The 16,832-nt window shown below is 41.6% G+C and overlaps 1 protein-coding gene across 1 annotated transcript; it reads left to right on the top strand.

Moving 5' to 3' along the window:
• The first annotated feature begins 72 nt into the window (after window positions 1–72).
• Window positions 73–16,727, top strand: vegfba (vascular endothelial growth factor Ba). The gene is made up of 10 exons (XM_061272547.1): window positions 73–1,881; window positions 3,100–3,204; window positions 3,285–3,901; window positions 7,229–7,280; window positions 7,351–7,547; window positions 7,636–7,709; window positions 8,357–8,392; window positions 9,998–10,069; window positions 12,198–12,377; window positions 12,946–16,727. The coding sequence occupies exons 3-10, from the start codon at window positions 3,824–3,826 to the stop codon at window positions 12,965–12,967; spliced, it is 711 nt and encodes a 236-aa protein (XP_061128531.1). The 5' UTR covers window positions 73–1,881; window positions 3,100–3,204; window positions 3,285–3,823; the 3' UTR covers window positions 12,968–16,727.
• The last annotated feature ends 105 nt before the right edge of the window (window positions 16,728–16,832 follow it).

Here is a 16,832-nt window from a genome sequence, read left to right as displayed (position 1 = left end):
TTTGGATCAGTGGTGGTCACAACTTTTCCGCTCATAAAAGAGGAACCTGTGTGAAGTTTCTTCTTCTAACGCGGCAAACCCCAAAGGAATCTCATGCTTGCTGTCGTAAAGGATCGTCCAAGTCCACAGTATGTCCCCACGGGTAGCGACATTACAAGACGAAAGACGCGAGCCTTTATGAAACTTCACACAGGGACCGGTGTGATGTCGCCTTTGGACTTACAAATCAAATGTGACTCCCATGAGTCAAGAATTAATTTCACGCTCACAAAATGGACCCTCTGTTCTGTTTGACTGTTGAAAATGGCACCAAAAGGAAATTGGCTTATATATATATATTTTTTGCGTAACTGTTATTTGAGAACATTTGGGGATATTGAAGGGGTTCTCAAAGAGGAAAACACAGCGTTCTGATCAATATTCCGTTTTGGAATAGAATTAAAGAGAATCAATCTTCATCTAGCTCAGGAGCCGCCATGTTGGACAATGTCACCCACAGCTGTCGACCGAAATTAACGTCACAACTTTACTGTCACTTTTCAGACATCTCTAACTTTGAACGAAACAAGACTGAAGATGGCAAAATCAAGAAATGCTCATGTTTAACATCAAGGTTTTTTTTGACTTGGCATTTGCCATTAACTTCTTTCCTCACAGTATGACAGTAGACACGTATGCTGTTTGTTTATCGTACAGGTTGGTATTTCTTTCCCCTCATGCCCTTTTTTAAAATGATCAAACAGAACTAAGTATTGAAAATTATTTTATGGACTCCTGAGCTATGTTTCACAGACCGCCTTAGTGATCCCAGTTTGAGAACCACCGCTGTACAGAATGTTTTCTTGTGTTGACTTGTCACCAGCCGGCCCGGAGCTGAGACATAAAAGATAATGTTCACCTCCCCTGTGAGGCACACACACTGAGCCACCCTCATGTGTGCCATGATAACCCAAACACACCACCATGTCGGTGATTTCACTTTGACACTCACACACGCACGCACGCAGGCACTTAATTGTCATTCAAGGTGTCAAATCATGCACATTCCTCTGCGCCATCATGCGAGAGAGATGATAAAGATCTCAGTATCACAGGGAAATTAGTGACTTGGTTTATTAAGCAATGGCATAATGGAGTTGTTAGCACATCTGCCTCGCGGTTGAGAGCTCCTGGGTTTGAATCTCAATTTATTTCACGTAGGCTGACATTTGCAAAATTTGAATGTTGGCTTCATTGAAGACTGTCATGTGGCGTGTGGGAATGCTTGTTTTTGTAAGTATAGGGTGGACAAAAAGTGGGCTGCAATAGGCTCCAGCTCAGTGGCCACCCTAATGAGGACAAGCACTACAGAAAACGGATGGTTGGTTTCCTATACTCTCGGCCAAACAAAACGAAAGCTCTTCAGTGAGCCATGAAACCAGCTGCATTCCCTTTATTTATATCGTCTTATTTATATTCTTGTAATTGATGTGTTTGGTTTTATTTGACATGGTAAACGAATGAACGCCAGACCGATTAAGCTTGGCCTTTTGATCGCACCATTAAACTCTTTGCGAATTACGGCCAATAAAGCCTTTTGTTGAGTGGCATTGATATTGCAATCCACATTCACAGCCACCTGAGGCTGGAGCTAACGTTTTTACGAAGCTCATGTAATTGAGGAAAGTCATGCCTTACTGAATTTCATAGATCAGATTTGTCTTTGCTGACCTCAAGCGGCCTCAAACGTAATGACATTTGTCCATAATGAAAGTTTGATGGCACTCACTGTCTCTGTAGGTTACAATTAATGGTCGGTGATTTTCTTGGAGGAACAACTAGGCCACCGGGGGGCAGTCATGAAGCCAAAAATGAAGATTTGCACTACTACCAAGTGACTCGGTAAAGTTAAAATTCATTTTTCACAGAGGATAAAGTCTATATGCCTTTAATTATTGTCTTTTTTGAAATGTCTGTTGCTTGAAGGGTTGTAGCACCACGATTACAGATTCTATTTGTAAGTCTGTCTTTGGCATTTTGCATTGTGTGTATTAATCTAAGCAGTCTAAACAATCTGTGGTTGTTTTTTATATACAAATGGAATTGTCTTGGTTTATTGTTCTAAACTTTAACTGGGAGTGGCATAAACAACTTCAAGACTCCTTTTAACAAATTGTTCACGATTTGCCAAACTACTAAATGACAGCGTGTGTCTTGAAAAAATCGAATATTGGGTCCTCGTATCTTCAAGGCGCTATTTCAGTCAACTTTATTATAAAATAAGGGAAAAAATGACAGTATAATATTGTAATCTCACTCGCAATATTAATCCAAAAAACAAAGTGCTTGCTATTTTTTTTATGCCTGTGTGAATTCTTAGTTATCGAGGTCATGGTTATACGCAAAAGTTCAAATATGGCTTTAATAGTTGTTAGTTAATTCTCTTTTTTCTGAAGACTTTAAAACATGATTTAGGCATGCTATTAAGATAACGATAAATCTCATTTCAAAGCGACATTGTGCATTTTTACGCAATTTAAAACAGTTACCATGTGTCCCATTTTATTGAAGGGTCTCTGACGTGACAAAATGATGTAAAACAATTGTGGTTAAAATTCCTCAGTTTTGGTGGGAAAGCGCTATGCCTTCATGCAAATACCTCTTGGTAACCAGTGGGAACAAAAAGAAACTTTTTGTGGTGTTATTGCAGTCTCTGAAACTCCTTCTGCATCCAGACTTCCAATGAATAGGGCTTCCTCAAACAGGGTATATTTTAAAATAGAAATTTTGTACTGTATTTTTATTGAATTGTTGATTGTGTTAATCCAATTGGAAACACATACTTTGAACGTAGTCAATACTGAACGATCGCCGTTCCAAAAAGAAAAGAAAGAAAGGAAAAAAGAATGACAGAGGACGTGACCTCTGTGGCAACTCTGGCCGTGTTCCCCTTTGGCAAGGGGCCCCATGCATGCTGCATGCATACATATACATGCAACCCCCTGTGACCCCTGCCGTGGGGCCACTAGTACCGCACTCGCACCTGTATCCAGAGCGGCTGCCTGCCGATCCCGTTTTGGAAAAAAGTTGCAATGCTCCTTCCCCTGTGTGCGTCTCAAGGGCAAAAAGGGAAAACGAGCTGGCCGACCACAACAAATGAACACTGACTGCTCTGCTCTGCTCCGCTCTGCTCTGGCGCTGACACATTCTCTCCCCCCTTTTCTGGTGGGACCGGACGAACATCATTACGTACTTCTACTACAGTTGGACCTGCCCGTTTCTTATCATTTTTGTTCTTTTCAAAGAGGATTTCAGAGCGGTGGCGTGTTCCAAGGGAGCGACATCACGGACAGAGTGTGACCGATCTTGGGACGCCATATGCGGCACTGTCTTCCACTCCCTCCCGCCCCTTCTTCGTCATGCGGTGGATCTCCGCACGATCCAGCATCACATTGAATGGATTTTGAAGTCATTTCTAGTCGCCCTGTGAGGAAGATTTTGCGACAAAGAGAAGACAAGCCCTAATATAAAATCCAAACTTTCCCCACTCAAGTCTCTTGATTACAATCACCATTTTGTGTCGATATGTTGGAGATTGGCAAGATTAAGAGAGGAATATCCACGAGAACATGAGAGTTGCACACCTCCGGATGAAGATAAAGATGCCACGGAGGATGTCGTTGTACGGCCGGGAGGCTGGAGAGTGAACGCCGGCTTTGGTGCGTCTTTGCTCGGTCACGGAGGACACACGGACACGCACATACGGAGACAGACATCTTTGGATATAAATGATCCAAAATTATTATTTGTAGTTTGCCGGTTCCATAGGACTCCCGTGCATACAATGGGGATTATGCTCCAAGTTATTCTAGGAATGTTTCAATTCCTGCTGCTCACCACAATCCCGACGTCACACGCCAAGGTAACGTATGGATGTGTGCGTCGCGTGCACGCGCGCGCGTTTGTGTGCGCGTGCTTGCGTGCGTGCGTATGTGGCTCATCTGACCTCTAAAGTGTCTTTGCAAGCATGTGCTATACTTCGTGCGTTGATGATCACGTTGTGTTTTATTCCATATTTTATCTGAGCAAATCATCCTACTCCAGGTCAATGACCACCTGTCACCTTTCCACTATCTATCTATCTATCTATCTATCTATCTATCTATCTATCTATCTATCTATCTATCTATCTATCTATCTATCTATCTATCTATCTATCTATCTATCTATCTATCTATCTATCTATCTATCTATCTATCTATCTATCTATCTATCTATCTATCTATCTATCTATCTATCTATCTATCGGTCTACTATATACAACAGCCTGTTTGTCAATCTATCTACACTGCTATTTGTCTCTCTAGTTCTCTTCCATCTACAGTATATAAATCTAAATTTCTCTTCAGTATAAGTATATCTCTCTAAAAATCGATATAAATCTATACTATAGTCTATCCGTCTATGAATATTGTCTCTGTCTATATATGTCTATACAACTATCTGTCGGAAAATCTCTATACGGTATTTGTATCTTTAAATCAGTTTACTACTTTATCCAGCAACAAATCTACACATATGTCTGTTTTAATCTATCATTTATAAATCTGTCAACATGTATTAGTATCTAAAAATTGATATACAATACCGTATTTGGCTATTGCTGTTTCTATATAAATCTTCATCCATAAATCTACAGTAGCCTATATATCTGTCTATGTATCTTTATATATATCTGTCACAATGTAGTGTAGTTCATGATGAAATGGCACCATCATAAAAACCGAATACACGCGGTGTTGGTTTTGGCTCATTATGGTGTTAGCTTAGCTGTTCATTAAAAAATTGGTGCTACCTGACATAGCTAGCAGATAACATCCCTTCATTTCCCTGATTTAATGAATAAAGATGATCATCGATTTACCTACCCATTCAGTGATAATGGGTCACTGTCAGTTACAACCAGTAGATCTGCCAGTTTGTATTTTGAAAAGTAGCAGAAGAGCTAAACAAAAATTGCTGTCTTTAGGACAATCTGGCAAGCCAAAAGTGTTTCTAATTTACACGTTATGTTGTCACAATACAAGGTAACTGGTTGTAGCGCTTGCAGGTGTTACTGTTTTTTTTTTTCTTCAAGATATTATTACCCGTGGTGGTCACTGAGTGAATGTAACATGTGAACTCATCTTCACCTCACACTCACGAGTAGGTGTTTTCTTTATTTATGTCTGGAAAAGTCTATCAGGAACACTCAGTGCTGTGAGGCGCGCTGGGAGCCGGGCCTAACTCTATACTGTATGTTTTACTCATTCATGAGGCCATACGCTACATGGCCTGACCTTGATTATTTTTAACATGCTTCCAAGACATCTGCGTGCTCACTTGTTGCTAGGCAGAATTCTTCGGGCTTCGTTGGCAGAATGCTAAAAATGAGGCTAACAACAGCAATAGATGCTTTGCTTATTATTTGAGTCTTAATTTGTGCATGTTTTTGGAAATTGATCTCTGCTGATTGTATCTGTCTGTCTGTCTGTCTGTCCGTCCGTCCGTCCGTCCGTCTGTCTGTCTGTCTGTGTTTGTTTCTTTGCACATAGGTGTGTTGGGCACCTTGATGGCAAAGTGACGACTTAAAAAAACTGAATGAGTTGAGCTATATAGCGTGTTCATATGACTAATATAATTGTGTGTCTGTGTGTGTGCGCGTGTGTGCGCGTGTGTGTGCGTGTGTGTGTGTGTGTGTGTGTGTGCGTGCGTGTGTGTGTGTGTGTGTGAAAAAGACCAAGGCCACTCATAAGGGAATGTAGACTTTGTTCGGTCGGCCCCTTTTAAACCCTTCCACCCCTTTTCATACACACACACACACACACACACACAGTTATTGGATTTTTGTTTGCATTTTGTGTGCATCGTGGTTTAATAAGGTTCATTAGATTTGCATGCTAAAATAAGTGTCAGGTTAATAATTTGTCATCCTTCAAATGAATGAAAGTCAATGTGACATAAGCGGATGGACTCACATTTTCAAAACTTGCTACAAAGAGGAGCTTGCGACACAAGATTCAAACATTGCCATATAAAATAATTAAAGCTGTGTTTTGGGATTAAAAAAAGATTTAGTGAGTTTTTGGCCACACAAGCTGCAGCATGTGTCCTTGTAAAAATGTGTGTCTTGCCTATTGAACTCCTAATCCCAGTGGCACAGACTCTCACTCTCTGCTCGTCATGAGAGACTTTGCAGTGGGTGGGCGGGCGAAGGGGGCAAAGGTAGCAGCTCTAGCTCGGCAACCCTCCCAAACTTTTCCATGGCAAATATTTTTCGTCACGTCAGCATCTAATGACAGACACATTTACAGCGACGGGCCCCCGATCTGGCGGCCTCCATCCTTTCATTTTGTCGTAACTAAGTTCTTGCGTTCAAAAGGGGCCGCGGGGTGCTATCTAACAGGAAATTCTTTCATGATTTCAAGACTCCTTTTGACACACCAGCCCACTCCACAGTACACTTGATTTGATAGCAGTGCAAATGTGTTTTGTTGATTGACAGCTCTGAATCATGAGAGAAGACCGAAAACTTTGTGTGAATAGTAAAAAGTGTTGACTGTATGAGTACGTACTGAATTATCTTTGTTCACTTTCTTGTGCTTTTTATTTCTTTTGGAAGCAGCCTAAATCCAAAGCAGCTGAAATTTATAATAATCCATAAATGTCGATGGCTATGAAGCCCAATGGTGACTGCTGTCACAAATATAGTTACAAGTGGGTCTGCACACTTATGCAACCACATTAACACAGTTGTGTAACTCCTCAGTTATATTAACCTTAGGCAAATAAACTCTGATATAGGCATGTGACATCAATCACTTGCTCGCATTTTGAGCACTGGCGGAGCTAGAGGTGGTTTGCGGGGGTACTTCCCCCCCTCTCGCCCCATCCTGAAATCTGCTTGTAGAGAACATCTAGTGAATGTTTATCTGCGTTACTATATGTTGATCAGAAAAAGCCTACTTGAACAGCTACAATTGATTTGGGGTTAATTAGAAGCGCTTTAAACAATGGCAGCTTATGCTAACTCTCATTTAGCAAGCATCTAAATGTGAATGGTAAATTCCCAGGTCTTTACTCAGTCACATTCCCAATGACAAGAGCGTGTGCACAATTGTGCAACCACATGATCTCAGTTGTTTACTCTTATTTCCAGTCAGGAAAAGATTGCTTTGACTTTTTTCCTCCCCTCTCTCTATTCCACCAGCTGGCTCACTGGCATCCCACCGACTCGTCCAAATCCAGAGAAGGTCGAGAAGGTAATTCCCGGCAGAGTTGTCCCCTTTGCCTTCCATCGTCCAATCTGTGGTGACTCTCATCCTCACTCAGTGCGGCGGTGGTTGGAGGTGTACTCCCGCAGCGGCTGCGAGCCCCGAGAAACCTTGGTGGAGGTCTGGCGGGAGTTGCCGGGGGAGACGCACCACCTTTTTGTGCCCTCCTGCGTGGCAGTGAGGAGATGTGGCGGCTGCTGTGCCGACGAGGCCATGGAGTGCGTGCCCTCGCTCATGCACACGCTCACCATGGAGGTACATGCACATGCTCACACACAAGTATTCAACGCATCATGTTGTGAGATGGAAAGCTGGCCTTCATGAGTGTTTTTTGTGTGTGTAGTTGATGAGAACTTCCTTCATGAAACATGAGCTCATTCAGCTGACTTTTGTGGAACACAGCCAGTGTGAGTGCCGGTAAGAAACATACACACACACACACACACACTTACGATCTTACAATAATTAATAATCCACAATTAATCATCTTTGTAGATTTGACTTTGTAGCTCCTCTCACTAGCAAAATGAATACCGTAAATTCCGGACTATAAGCCGCACCGGACTATAAACCGCACCAGCTAAAATTGGGGGATGTTTTAGTTTTTTTCTTATATAAGCCGCACCGGACTATAAGCCGCACGTGCACACGCGTTTTTTTTACAAAGAAAGACCGTTCACAGAAAGCCTTTTAAAAGTTTTAATAACATACTTTAACATGTCTTTCTAAACATTGCCTGCGACGAAGGGTTTAGAGCCCTTTGACGCAGGTCACCTAGCGTGCATTCCTACTAAAGCTCATAATAGTCACAAGCAACACAGCCAGAATAAGCAGCAGCCATAGTAGTGTTTCAAAATAGTATTTTTGTTGTTGTTTTTTTCTTCAAGATACCGCAGTGTATAAAAGCGATCAAGTCATCACAAAAATCACGAAAAAAAATCCTTATATAAGCCGCACCTGACTATAGGCCGCGGGGTTCAAAATTTTGGAAAAAAGGCGCGGCTGATAGTCCGGAATTTACGGTACATATTTTTGCCCATCAATTGCATCATATCTATTTGCAGGTTAAAAGAACAGCTCCAGCTGACACCAACTACAAGGTATACTTTCTTTATTTACTCCATTTTGGACTTTTGAGTGTTGTGAGCTCTTACAAAAAGCTTAATACAGCCCACATTGTTGGTAAACGTTACTTTCATATCCTACAAAATTTCACCACTAGTCTAAGCCTATGGATACAGTTTTTCCAACACAGCTCAAAGTAGGACAATATTAACATTTGTAAATGTAATATGCACAAGTTTAATCATACAAAAGCAATCCTTGTGTGAGGAGCTAAGCATGTTTAGATCTGGAAACAGCTTGCAGCCTAAAAGGACGGTCATATTTATATCGCCTCGTTTCCTGTTTGGATATAGACGTAAATACAGAGTTCCAATGTGTGCTGTATGTGTGTGTATACATTTGTTTAATAACTCAGTAAGGTTTTACGCACGCGGGTGCTTTTGCAAGACCAACCTGCACGATGTCATCCATGGGTAAAAACGTGTACAAGTTCAACATGTGTTTGAAATTTGGTCCCCCTGTGTAATGTCCCTTATTGAGTTAGCATCTGTGTGACTCCCTCCCAGCATCCCCTGGGGTGACCCGCATCCTGTTGTCACCATAGTAATGATTTTATCTGGCCTGCTGTGTGCGCACACACACTGGTAATGATGGAGCGCAGTCACGCATCCGCCGTCGTCGTCGTCGATTTAATGGACGACAACATAGGACATTAGGATCCTGATGGTGTGCCAGCCGTGCCGCTAAATGAGCCCATCATAATTTGAGGCCATCATAATTTGAGCTTCAAAAAAGAAGCCAAAAAGACATTTTGAAAACGGTGGATGTTTAGATTATGTTCTATGGGAATCTGTTACAAGACAGTTTCATCTTTTAAACATTCATATAGGTGTTTCAAAGTATTACATGACAAGAAAAAAATGGGCATTTATGATGTATGTATGGTGTACTCGACTCGAAATGACCAATGCAACACATTTTGGTCGAATGTTGAATTGATAGCTGACTATTGGCATAACTAGCTCTAGATTGAAAATGTATATTGCGTAATAAACTCAACTCAATTATATTTAGAAAGCACTCAAACAATGGCACTTGAAACAAAGTGCTGCACATAAATAGAAATCACTATAATTATAATACTCTGTAATTTAAAACAATAAAATCAAATACTAAAGTAAGGACTCAAGTCTTGTGCTGTGTTGAACTCCAAGGCATAAAAGCCAGTTGTTGTTGTTTTTTTTTAAAAAATAGACACCCGAGGAGTTAGTCTTAAATGTTCACAAGGAGTTTGGAACTAGCGACAGAATTAGCGTAATTTTCGGACTATAAGTCACGTTTTTTTTTCATAGTTTGGGTGGGGGGGGCGACTTATACTCAGGAGCAACTTATATACATATATATGTTTTTTTTCACTTTTTTGGGCATTTTATGGCTGGTGCGACTTGTACTCCGGTGCTTATAGTCCGAAAATTACGGTAGCTGTTTCCCTTCTGAACTACTAAACCAAAGATTGTCAGTATCAAGCCAAAAATGTTGCTGAGATTTTAAGCTTTTTTTTTTTTTTTAATTGGCAAAATAAACAACACGTGAGAGGTCCAGTGTCCAAAACAAACATTTCTTTTGCTTGTCATTTTCAGGCCCTATCACAAGCCAACAAGAGTCAAGAAAAAGGGTCGAAGAGCGAAGACATTTGAAGGCGTCGGAAATGCGTAGGTTCATGTCAATTATCCATCCGTGCATCCAATTTCTGTAGCACTTGTCCCGGAGCCAATCACAGCTGACTTGTAGATTCGAACCAAGATCCTAGAAAGTGTGAGGCGTACATGCTAACCGTTACTCCACCTCCATGATAATCAATTCCAAATCTTTTCCTTAGAGATGGAGTTTGTATTTCAAACAGATCCTCTTTGCGTGTTTGGATGAGAGGTTATCTGGTCTTCGTTATTTGACACAGTTATTTGGACAATTTCTTTTACAGCCGCATTAGTCAAGGTCTGACACACGCAATCACACACGTACTCACACAAGTTCACTCACCTCTGTGTGATACTCGCGACTCAAAGAGATCTTTGTGGTCGCGTGTATAGAGTTGGGATGAACAGAATGCGCCTTTGTGGCCAACATTTAACACTCCACAGCACCCTGGGCAGTGCAAAGGAGGACAATAAATAACAGTGCAGAATGGAGGACAGTAATAATTTTATTTATTTGTCATGCAAGAAATAATTCATTTAAAAGTCGTTCTTTTCCATATGTGGTACCTGTGACAGGTAAGAGAGAAAAGTACAAAAGTAGAGTTGAAACGGATTTGAAATGGCAGTCCTTATGTGCATTTATACACGTCTTACACATAAACACAATCTGAGCTGAGGTCGGCCACAGCTCACACACAGACGCTCACGTTTACTCAACAATGTCATATGCCTCCCATCAGGCCTTGCCTCTTAGAGCCACATATATTACCCACGTACACTACAATATTAATACGGTTCCCCCATGATTGGGGTGTCCAACTCATTTGTGTCGCGGGCCGTATTGTAGTCATAGTTTCCCTCGGAGGGCCATTATGACTGTCAACATTGTCTATATACATACATTATAGGCAAAAGCTAAACTGTGGAACTGCCTGGATTTGACACCTGGTCCCTAACCCACATAAATAGCATTAGTTATTACTCACTCACATCTAGTGCATTGGGAAATATCATTAAATGCAATTGATAGCATCCAAGTAGGAGCAGTATCCAAGCAAGACAATAAACGGTGGAAAAAAAAGGAACAATCCTCCTGTGGCTACTGAGCTCCTAGGTGAAAAAAAAAAAAACGCAAGCAAGCGCTAACTGACGGAGAAAAAAAACAGAAACACGCATCAGTGGACTATGACATGATAGTCGTCATTTCTGTAGGTCGGTGGTTCAGTCCTTAAATGGATTTATACGGCCATACAGTATAAACATGGGAGTGTGTATTGTCTGTCTCAATGTGTAATCGCAGTTCGATGGTGTGAAGTGTGTGAGAAGCCACAGTTCTAACACCAAGCACAATAAAAACCTTGTAGCACCATGGCACGAGATTGACATGTGTGTTTACCACCATGATTCCCATGACCGCATGCAGAGCGTTCGGAGGGATGAAAGGATGACCGCATCTTTTGGCCATCGCTTATATCGGGGCCCCAGGGAGGTCAGAGGGGACTCCGTGTTGGGTGTGATGTCCCCTCAGAACCCATCCATCACCCCCAACGGGCTTTATTTGAGCTCCAGCAGGGGTGAAATCTGTGTAATTTGCTCCCAAATACCACCTTCTCTGTCCGTGCCAGCGGCAGGCGTGGTCACGGCGGCCCTGGACAAAGATGGACTCTCTCTGCCTCATTAAGTATCTTCATTATCCACCAGCCTCCTGGGAAGACGAAAATGGAGACACTTTTCTCATCGCCGTCTCACCGACCAGACTGAAAACTGTGAGCACTGGGGGCTTGAGCTGAGAATGAAATAGGAAGTATCTCACTGTGGATGTTTCATTTAATTTGAGCCACAGAAGTAATCAGCGACTGGAAGCTGCTGAACAGTACAGGGTACCCCAAAAGCCACTACACTCTTCCTCTTTTCCAATTTGTTTCATTTGGCCATTTTTAACCTGGATTTGAAACCATTTACACTTGGGCTGACTTCATTTTGGTTGGCAGCTTATTCCGTTTGCGAACAGCATAACAGCTAATTGCTGCTTCACCATGTTTCCTTTGAATTCTGAGCTCCACTAATTGACCTGAGTCTGCAGATCTCAGAGCCCTACTAGGTTAATGGACCTAATCACCCAACTGTTGTTTGTCCTCCCCAGGACTCTTGTTTTCTCCTCCACCCCCACCAGTACTTCTCCTCCGCCGACCTCGCGGCCATCTTGTCGACCGTGCCGAGGCAGGAAGTGGACGCTGGATGCGGAGTCGTGTCGGTGTCTCTGCAGAATTACTGCTGAGAGCTGCCACCGAAAACATCGGCGACTCAACCCTCATCGGTGCAGGTTGGTGCAAACTGCAAACACATACCGGACGTATACAGTATGTGTAGTCGCGGTTGGCTAGTTGTGTTTTTCTGCCCCCCAAAAAGATAGAAACAACCACCCACTGTGGGGCCGCCAAGTCAAGGATGGGGAGACTCTGTGTGGGGGCGGGGTTATGTAAATTAGCCCCACCGCTGTGTCACAGTTGGGCAAAATTTAACAATGGAAGCATTTTGGGAAATAAGTGGTCTCATTTGGCATCCGCTGTGTCATTGGCGCTCGGTTGACCTTTTAGCTTTGACATAATAGGTGAGTGTGGTGAGTCTGCATGATAGTGTCTCTGAATTGTGTCGTTTGGTGGCCACTTGAAAGTGGCTCGGGATTCTCACCTTCAACTCCAGGAAGCGAGATCTTGCTCACAGAAACATTTGCAGAAGTAAGCAGATAAGATTTAATTGGCTGTTTAATTTCGGACTTTACGCGTTGGCAGGCCCAAAATTGAATATGAACCATTAAAAAGCCAATTCTCCATGTCGCTTGAATAGCAGACCTCACGTTTTAATTTATTCTCTTCTGTGCTCGCTTTCAGGTGTGACGCCAGGAGGACTTGACGCGTCCTCCTTTTCACCTCGTCCTCTCCACCCAAAGGAAGTATTATTAGCACACAGCCTGTACTAGCTTTTTCTGGTTAAGCCGCCACTGTAGCACTGTACATGTACATCATACGTGTGTGTGCGTGTGTGCGTCCATCTCCACATGTACAGTACATAACGTGCGCAGACACATCCAGTCACTAAACACCTCGCACGAGTGCAGGGACCACGCCGCTGATTTATGATTCATGGATAAACATTTCCCAGAGGACTCCCGGCTTTGCAGTTGCTTGGAGACCATTGGGGCTATCATGGATGAAGTGGACCTCTTGATTTTTCCAGGTTCACATCAGGGCCAGTGCTTGTATGGAGGATTGCAAAAAAAAAGCGCTGCAATCAGATAAAAGGCGCACACACACTCAGACATGCCGGACGGGACATAGGATACGCTCACGCAATGTGTATTTGGACCTATAGTGGTGCTGAATATATCTGTGTGGTCTGGCTCTGAAAGACCCCAGACGGGTTACCACCCCCAAAAGCATATGAGCACGGGCGAGCCTTTTGCAGCACTTGTTTTAATTTGGGCCCTTTTGTCTCTTGTCTTTTCCGTCGGATTGAAAGCGGCCGCTTTTCGCCTCGCTTTGCCTCGCTTTTAGGCAGTGAGAAGAATGACAATAATGAGCTCTGGCGTCTGTCCACTGCTTTGCACGCACACACATTCCCAGTTAAAGCAGCAGTGCGAATAGCACTCACACACAATGTGAAACAGGTATAGCCATAATCTCATTTGTCTTTTTCTATATAACATGCCTTTTTTTTTTTTTATTACACAAGCCTTAATTTTATCCATTATTATAATTTTCTCACGTTGCTTGAATGTCTTGTTGTGTTTGGCCGTAATCCGTCCGCATAAAGAATCGCACCGGGTGGCCCCAAATGTATTGAGTCCGAATGGACACGTCTCACCAAAAAACAGGAGCACTCGGTATACATTAAAATGAGTTAATCACACTAAAAAGCAGTGAAAGGAAAAGGCGGGAACGTGATTTGTTTTGGGTTTAGCACACCACCATTTTGGGATGTCATTTGCCGTAAAATAGACAAAGGAGGCCTCTAATGGGTTGTCAGTCAACGTGACGTGACAGGCCAAAGCTGAAGCCGTATTGACATGACGGACCAAAAGCTAGAGCTGTTTTGTTGCTATTTACTAAAAGTCCCTCCTGTATTGGCATGACAGTATGAAAGCCAGAGCCGTATCTTTGTGGCAAACCAAAACTGAAACCGTATTGCCATGGCAGGCCGTAACTGAAGCTGTAAAAACCAGAGTCGGATTAATAAGAGCGGACCTGTACTGATTTTACGGACCAAAACGTCAGCAAGCTTTTTTTTTTTTCTTTCACATTTGGTTCTTTGACTTCATCGAAAGGCTCACAATTACACAATTTTGCCTCTGGCTTCATGTGCACTCCGGCGTAAATGAATGAATTGAGGGACTGCCTCAACTAAAGACACACTGTATGACAAATACCGTATTTATAATTTTATGTCCAAGTTAAAATGTCAGTCATTGCATCAATCACTACCTCTTTATAAGAAGACATTCATAATGTAACATAACATTCATAACCTTTTGAGAGGTGTTTTTTATCAATAAGTAAATGTTTATGGCATGTAGAAGTTATGATGACTGCTCAAATGATTTTTTTTATCTCGGAGCCCGACACCATGTGCTACAGAAGCCCCAGATATTACGTTGGGATTTTTTTTTCGTAGCCAAATATATAACATACACGTATGTACATTATACCTTACTTATTTATATACATACATACATTATCCCTTCCTATTTCATGGACAAAATGTTATCATTTATGACCATGAAATACTGTTGGTATAATTTGCACAGGAAATACTATTTTGTAAGTAAATGGACCACACATTCGCTATAAATTTAGTTCTAAATATTTTCTCCGTAATTATTTTTTATAAATTTAGCAGCTATTTGAGACGTTGGTTTTGTATTCCCATTAAATCCCTAAAACGTGGCTCCGCTTTCCTAACAGAATGAGGTCAATGGTTTAGCTTTGCTTTATGATGAGCTAGCTATAGCATCCCTCGGAAATTAGACTTTGAGATTCTTCTAAGATTCTGATTTTGCAGGTATTGAGCATTGGTTGTTTTCCCAATAAGGTTAAACTTTTTGCTATTTGTTCAGCCCTGCTATATGCTGTAGTGCTAGACTAGCACTGATCATTCGGACATTAGAGTTGCTCAAATTATCACTTCAAAGCCTTTCTTAATTCTTTTATTTTGTAAATATTTCAAATCTTTGTCCCCTAAATAGCCAGATTGAGATTGGCTGTCTAACTTTGCTTTTTGCCAAGCTATCTATAGCATCTCTAGACTTTTATGTCGCTCTTAAAATTCTGCTTCAATCTTTATTCTGTGGCTAACTGAGACTGATTGTTTTCCCACTCAATCCACAGAATGGATATGGCTTGATGCTAAAACAACTGTTGCAAAAATAGAATTACTTAAAATTTTTGCCCTTGCAAAAATTAAACTCTTGCTCCCGCAGATACAGCTCCTCACTTACAATTTTGCACAACAAAGTCATATAGGGTCATATGATAATAAAACATTTTTGTTGTTTTTGTGCTATAAAGCTCAGTTCCGTATCCGCCGGTTCAGATTGCACTGTTGCAAAAAGCACATACAGTAGGCAGTAAATGCTATCCTTGCAGAAAAACCACACACAACAAAAACATTCCAGTGGAAGGAGACGAGGTGCTGAGCTCTCAGGAACGCTAGCAGGGGTAGGGCATTTAGAGGTCTGGATGTTACTTATTCATGTCCGGAAGAAATTATTTTAATACTAAATCCAAGCAGAAATGAACACGGTTGACATTTCAGCATCTCAACAGCTTGATATACTCCAATAATGTCTGTATTTGTGTGCTTTGTATCAGCACAGTTGACTGTAAAAATCTCTTGGTCATAATCATGTAGTAACAGACCTTACTAAACGTTTATAACCCCTTGTCTATGACATAGTGCATTCTTTAGAGCAGGGGTTCTCAAACCTTTTGGCTTCGGCAACCCCTTACAGGGACACCCCCCCCTCTCAACTACTACTAATGAAAAATAACTAAAATAGCTTAATTCAATTTAACAGGAGGTGGTTGTTTTAACTATTTAAAGCACTTTGAGTCATATTTTATTCTCATGGAACTTGTATGGTCAGGGTTAGGAAAATATGTTCTGGAAAATGTCTTTGTTCTGGACTGTGGACCACAAAAGGAAGGTGCTGTATTTTTTAAAGTAAATGCCTTGAGGCACGCTGAAGTCTAAAATGTTTTCATGATTGGCCTGAAGCTGAGGTGGGCAGAAGTAATCGATTTGTTTTGTCAATGTTATTGCCATTTTTGTTTATTGGAAATTAGTTTGCAGACCCCCAAGTAATATATTGCTGACCCTCATGGGTCCGGAGACCCTAGTTTGAGAACCACTGCCTTAGCCATGTACTGTGTATGTGTTGTGATTGCCGCTGCAGATACATTGTACTACTGTAGCCTCAACAAATCTTTTTTGCTGCTACACCATTTGTGCCCTTTAATAGTTTCCTTGTAGAAAAACAATACAGGTCTATGTCATACTTGTTGAATAAATCAACTCCGTGTCCGAGTGTACAATATAATGCATCCAATGTATTGGAAGTGATACAACCATCATGTTACAGATGTTATTAAAGGAATCGTCTTATTTTTCATATAAAGCTCTGGTATTTGTCTCGTTTTACGGTAATGGAAGTCAAACAGGATTATTTTCATGACATTGTCATCCTGCTAGTTGGTGACAGAGAATTGTGTGCGCGCGTGTG

Source organism: Syngnathus typhle, linkage group LG1, assembly GCF_033458585.1.
Source record: "Syngnathus typhle isolate RoL2023-S1 ecotype Sweden linkage group LG1, RoL_Styp_1.0, whole genome shotgun sequence".
NCBI lineage: Eukaryota > Metazoa > Chordata > Actinopteri > Syngnathiformes > Syngnathidae > Syngnathus > Syngnathus typhle.
The sequence above is the reverse complement of the archived record's forward strand: the minus strand, read 5'-3'. Positions and strand labels throughout refer to the sequence as shown.

Coding starts and splice junctions, on each gene's coding strand:
- vegfba (XM_061272547.1), top strand. CDS start 3,824: ATGGGGATTATGCTCCAAGTTATTCTAGGAATGTTTCAATTCCTGCTG. Junction 3,902..7,228: donor TCCCGACGTCACACGCCAAG/GTAACGTATGGA, acceptor CTATTCCACCAG/CTGGCTCACTGGCATCCCAC. Junction 7,548..7,635: donor TGCACACGCTCACCATGGAG/GTACATGCACAT, acceptor TTGTGTGTGTAG/TTGATGAGAACTTCCTTCAT.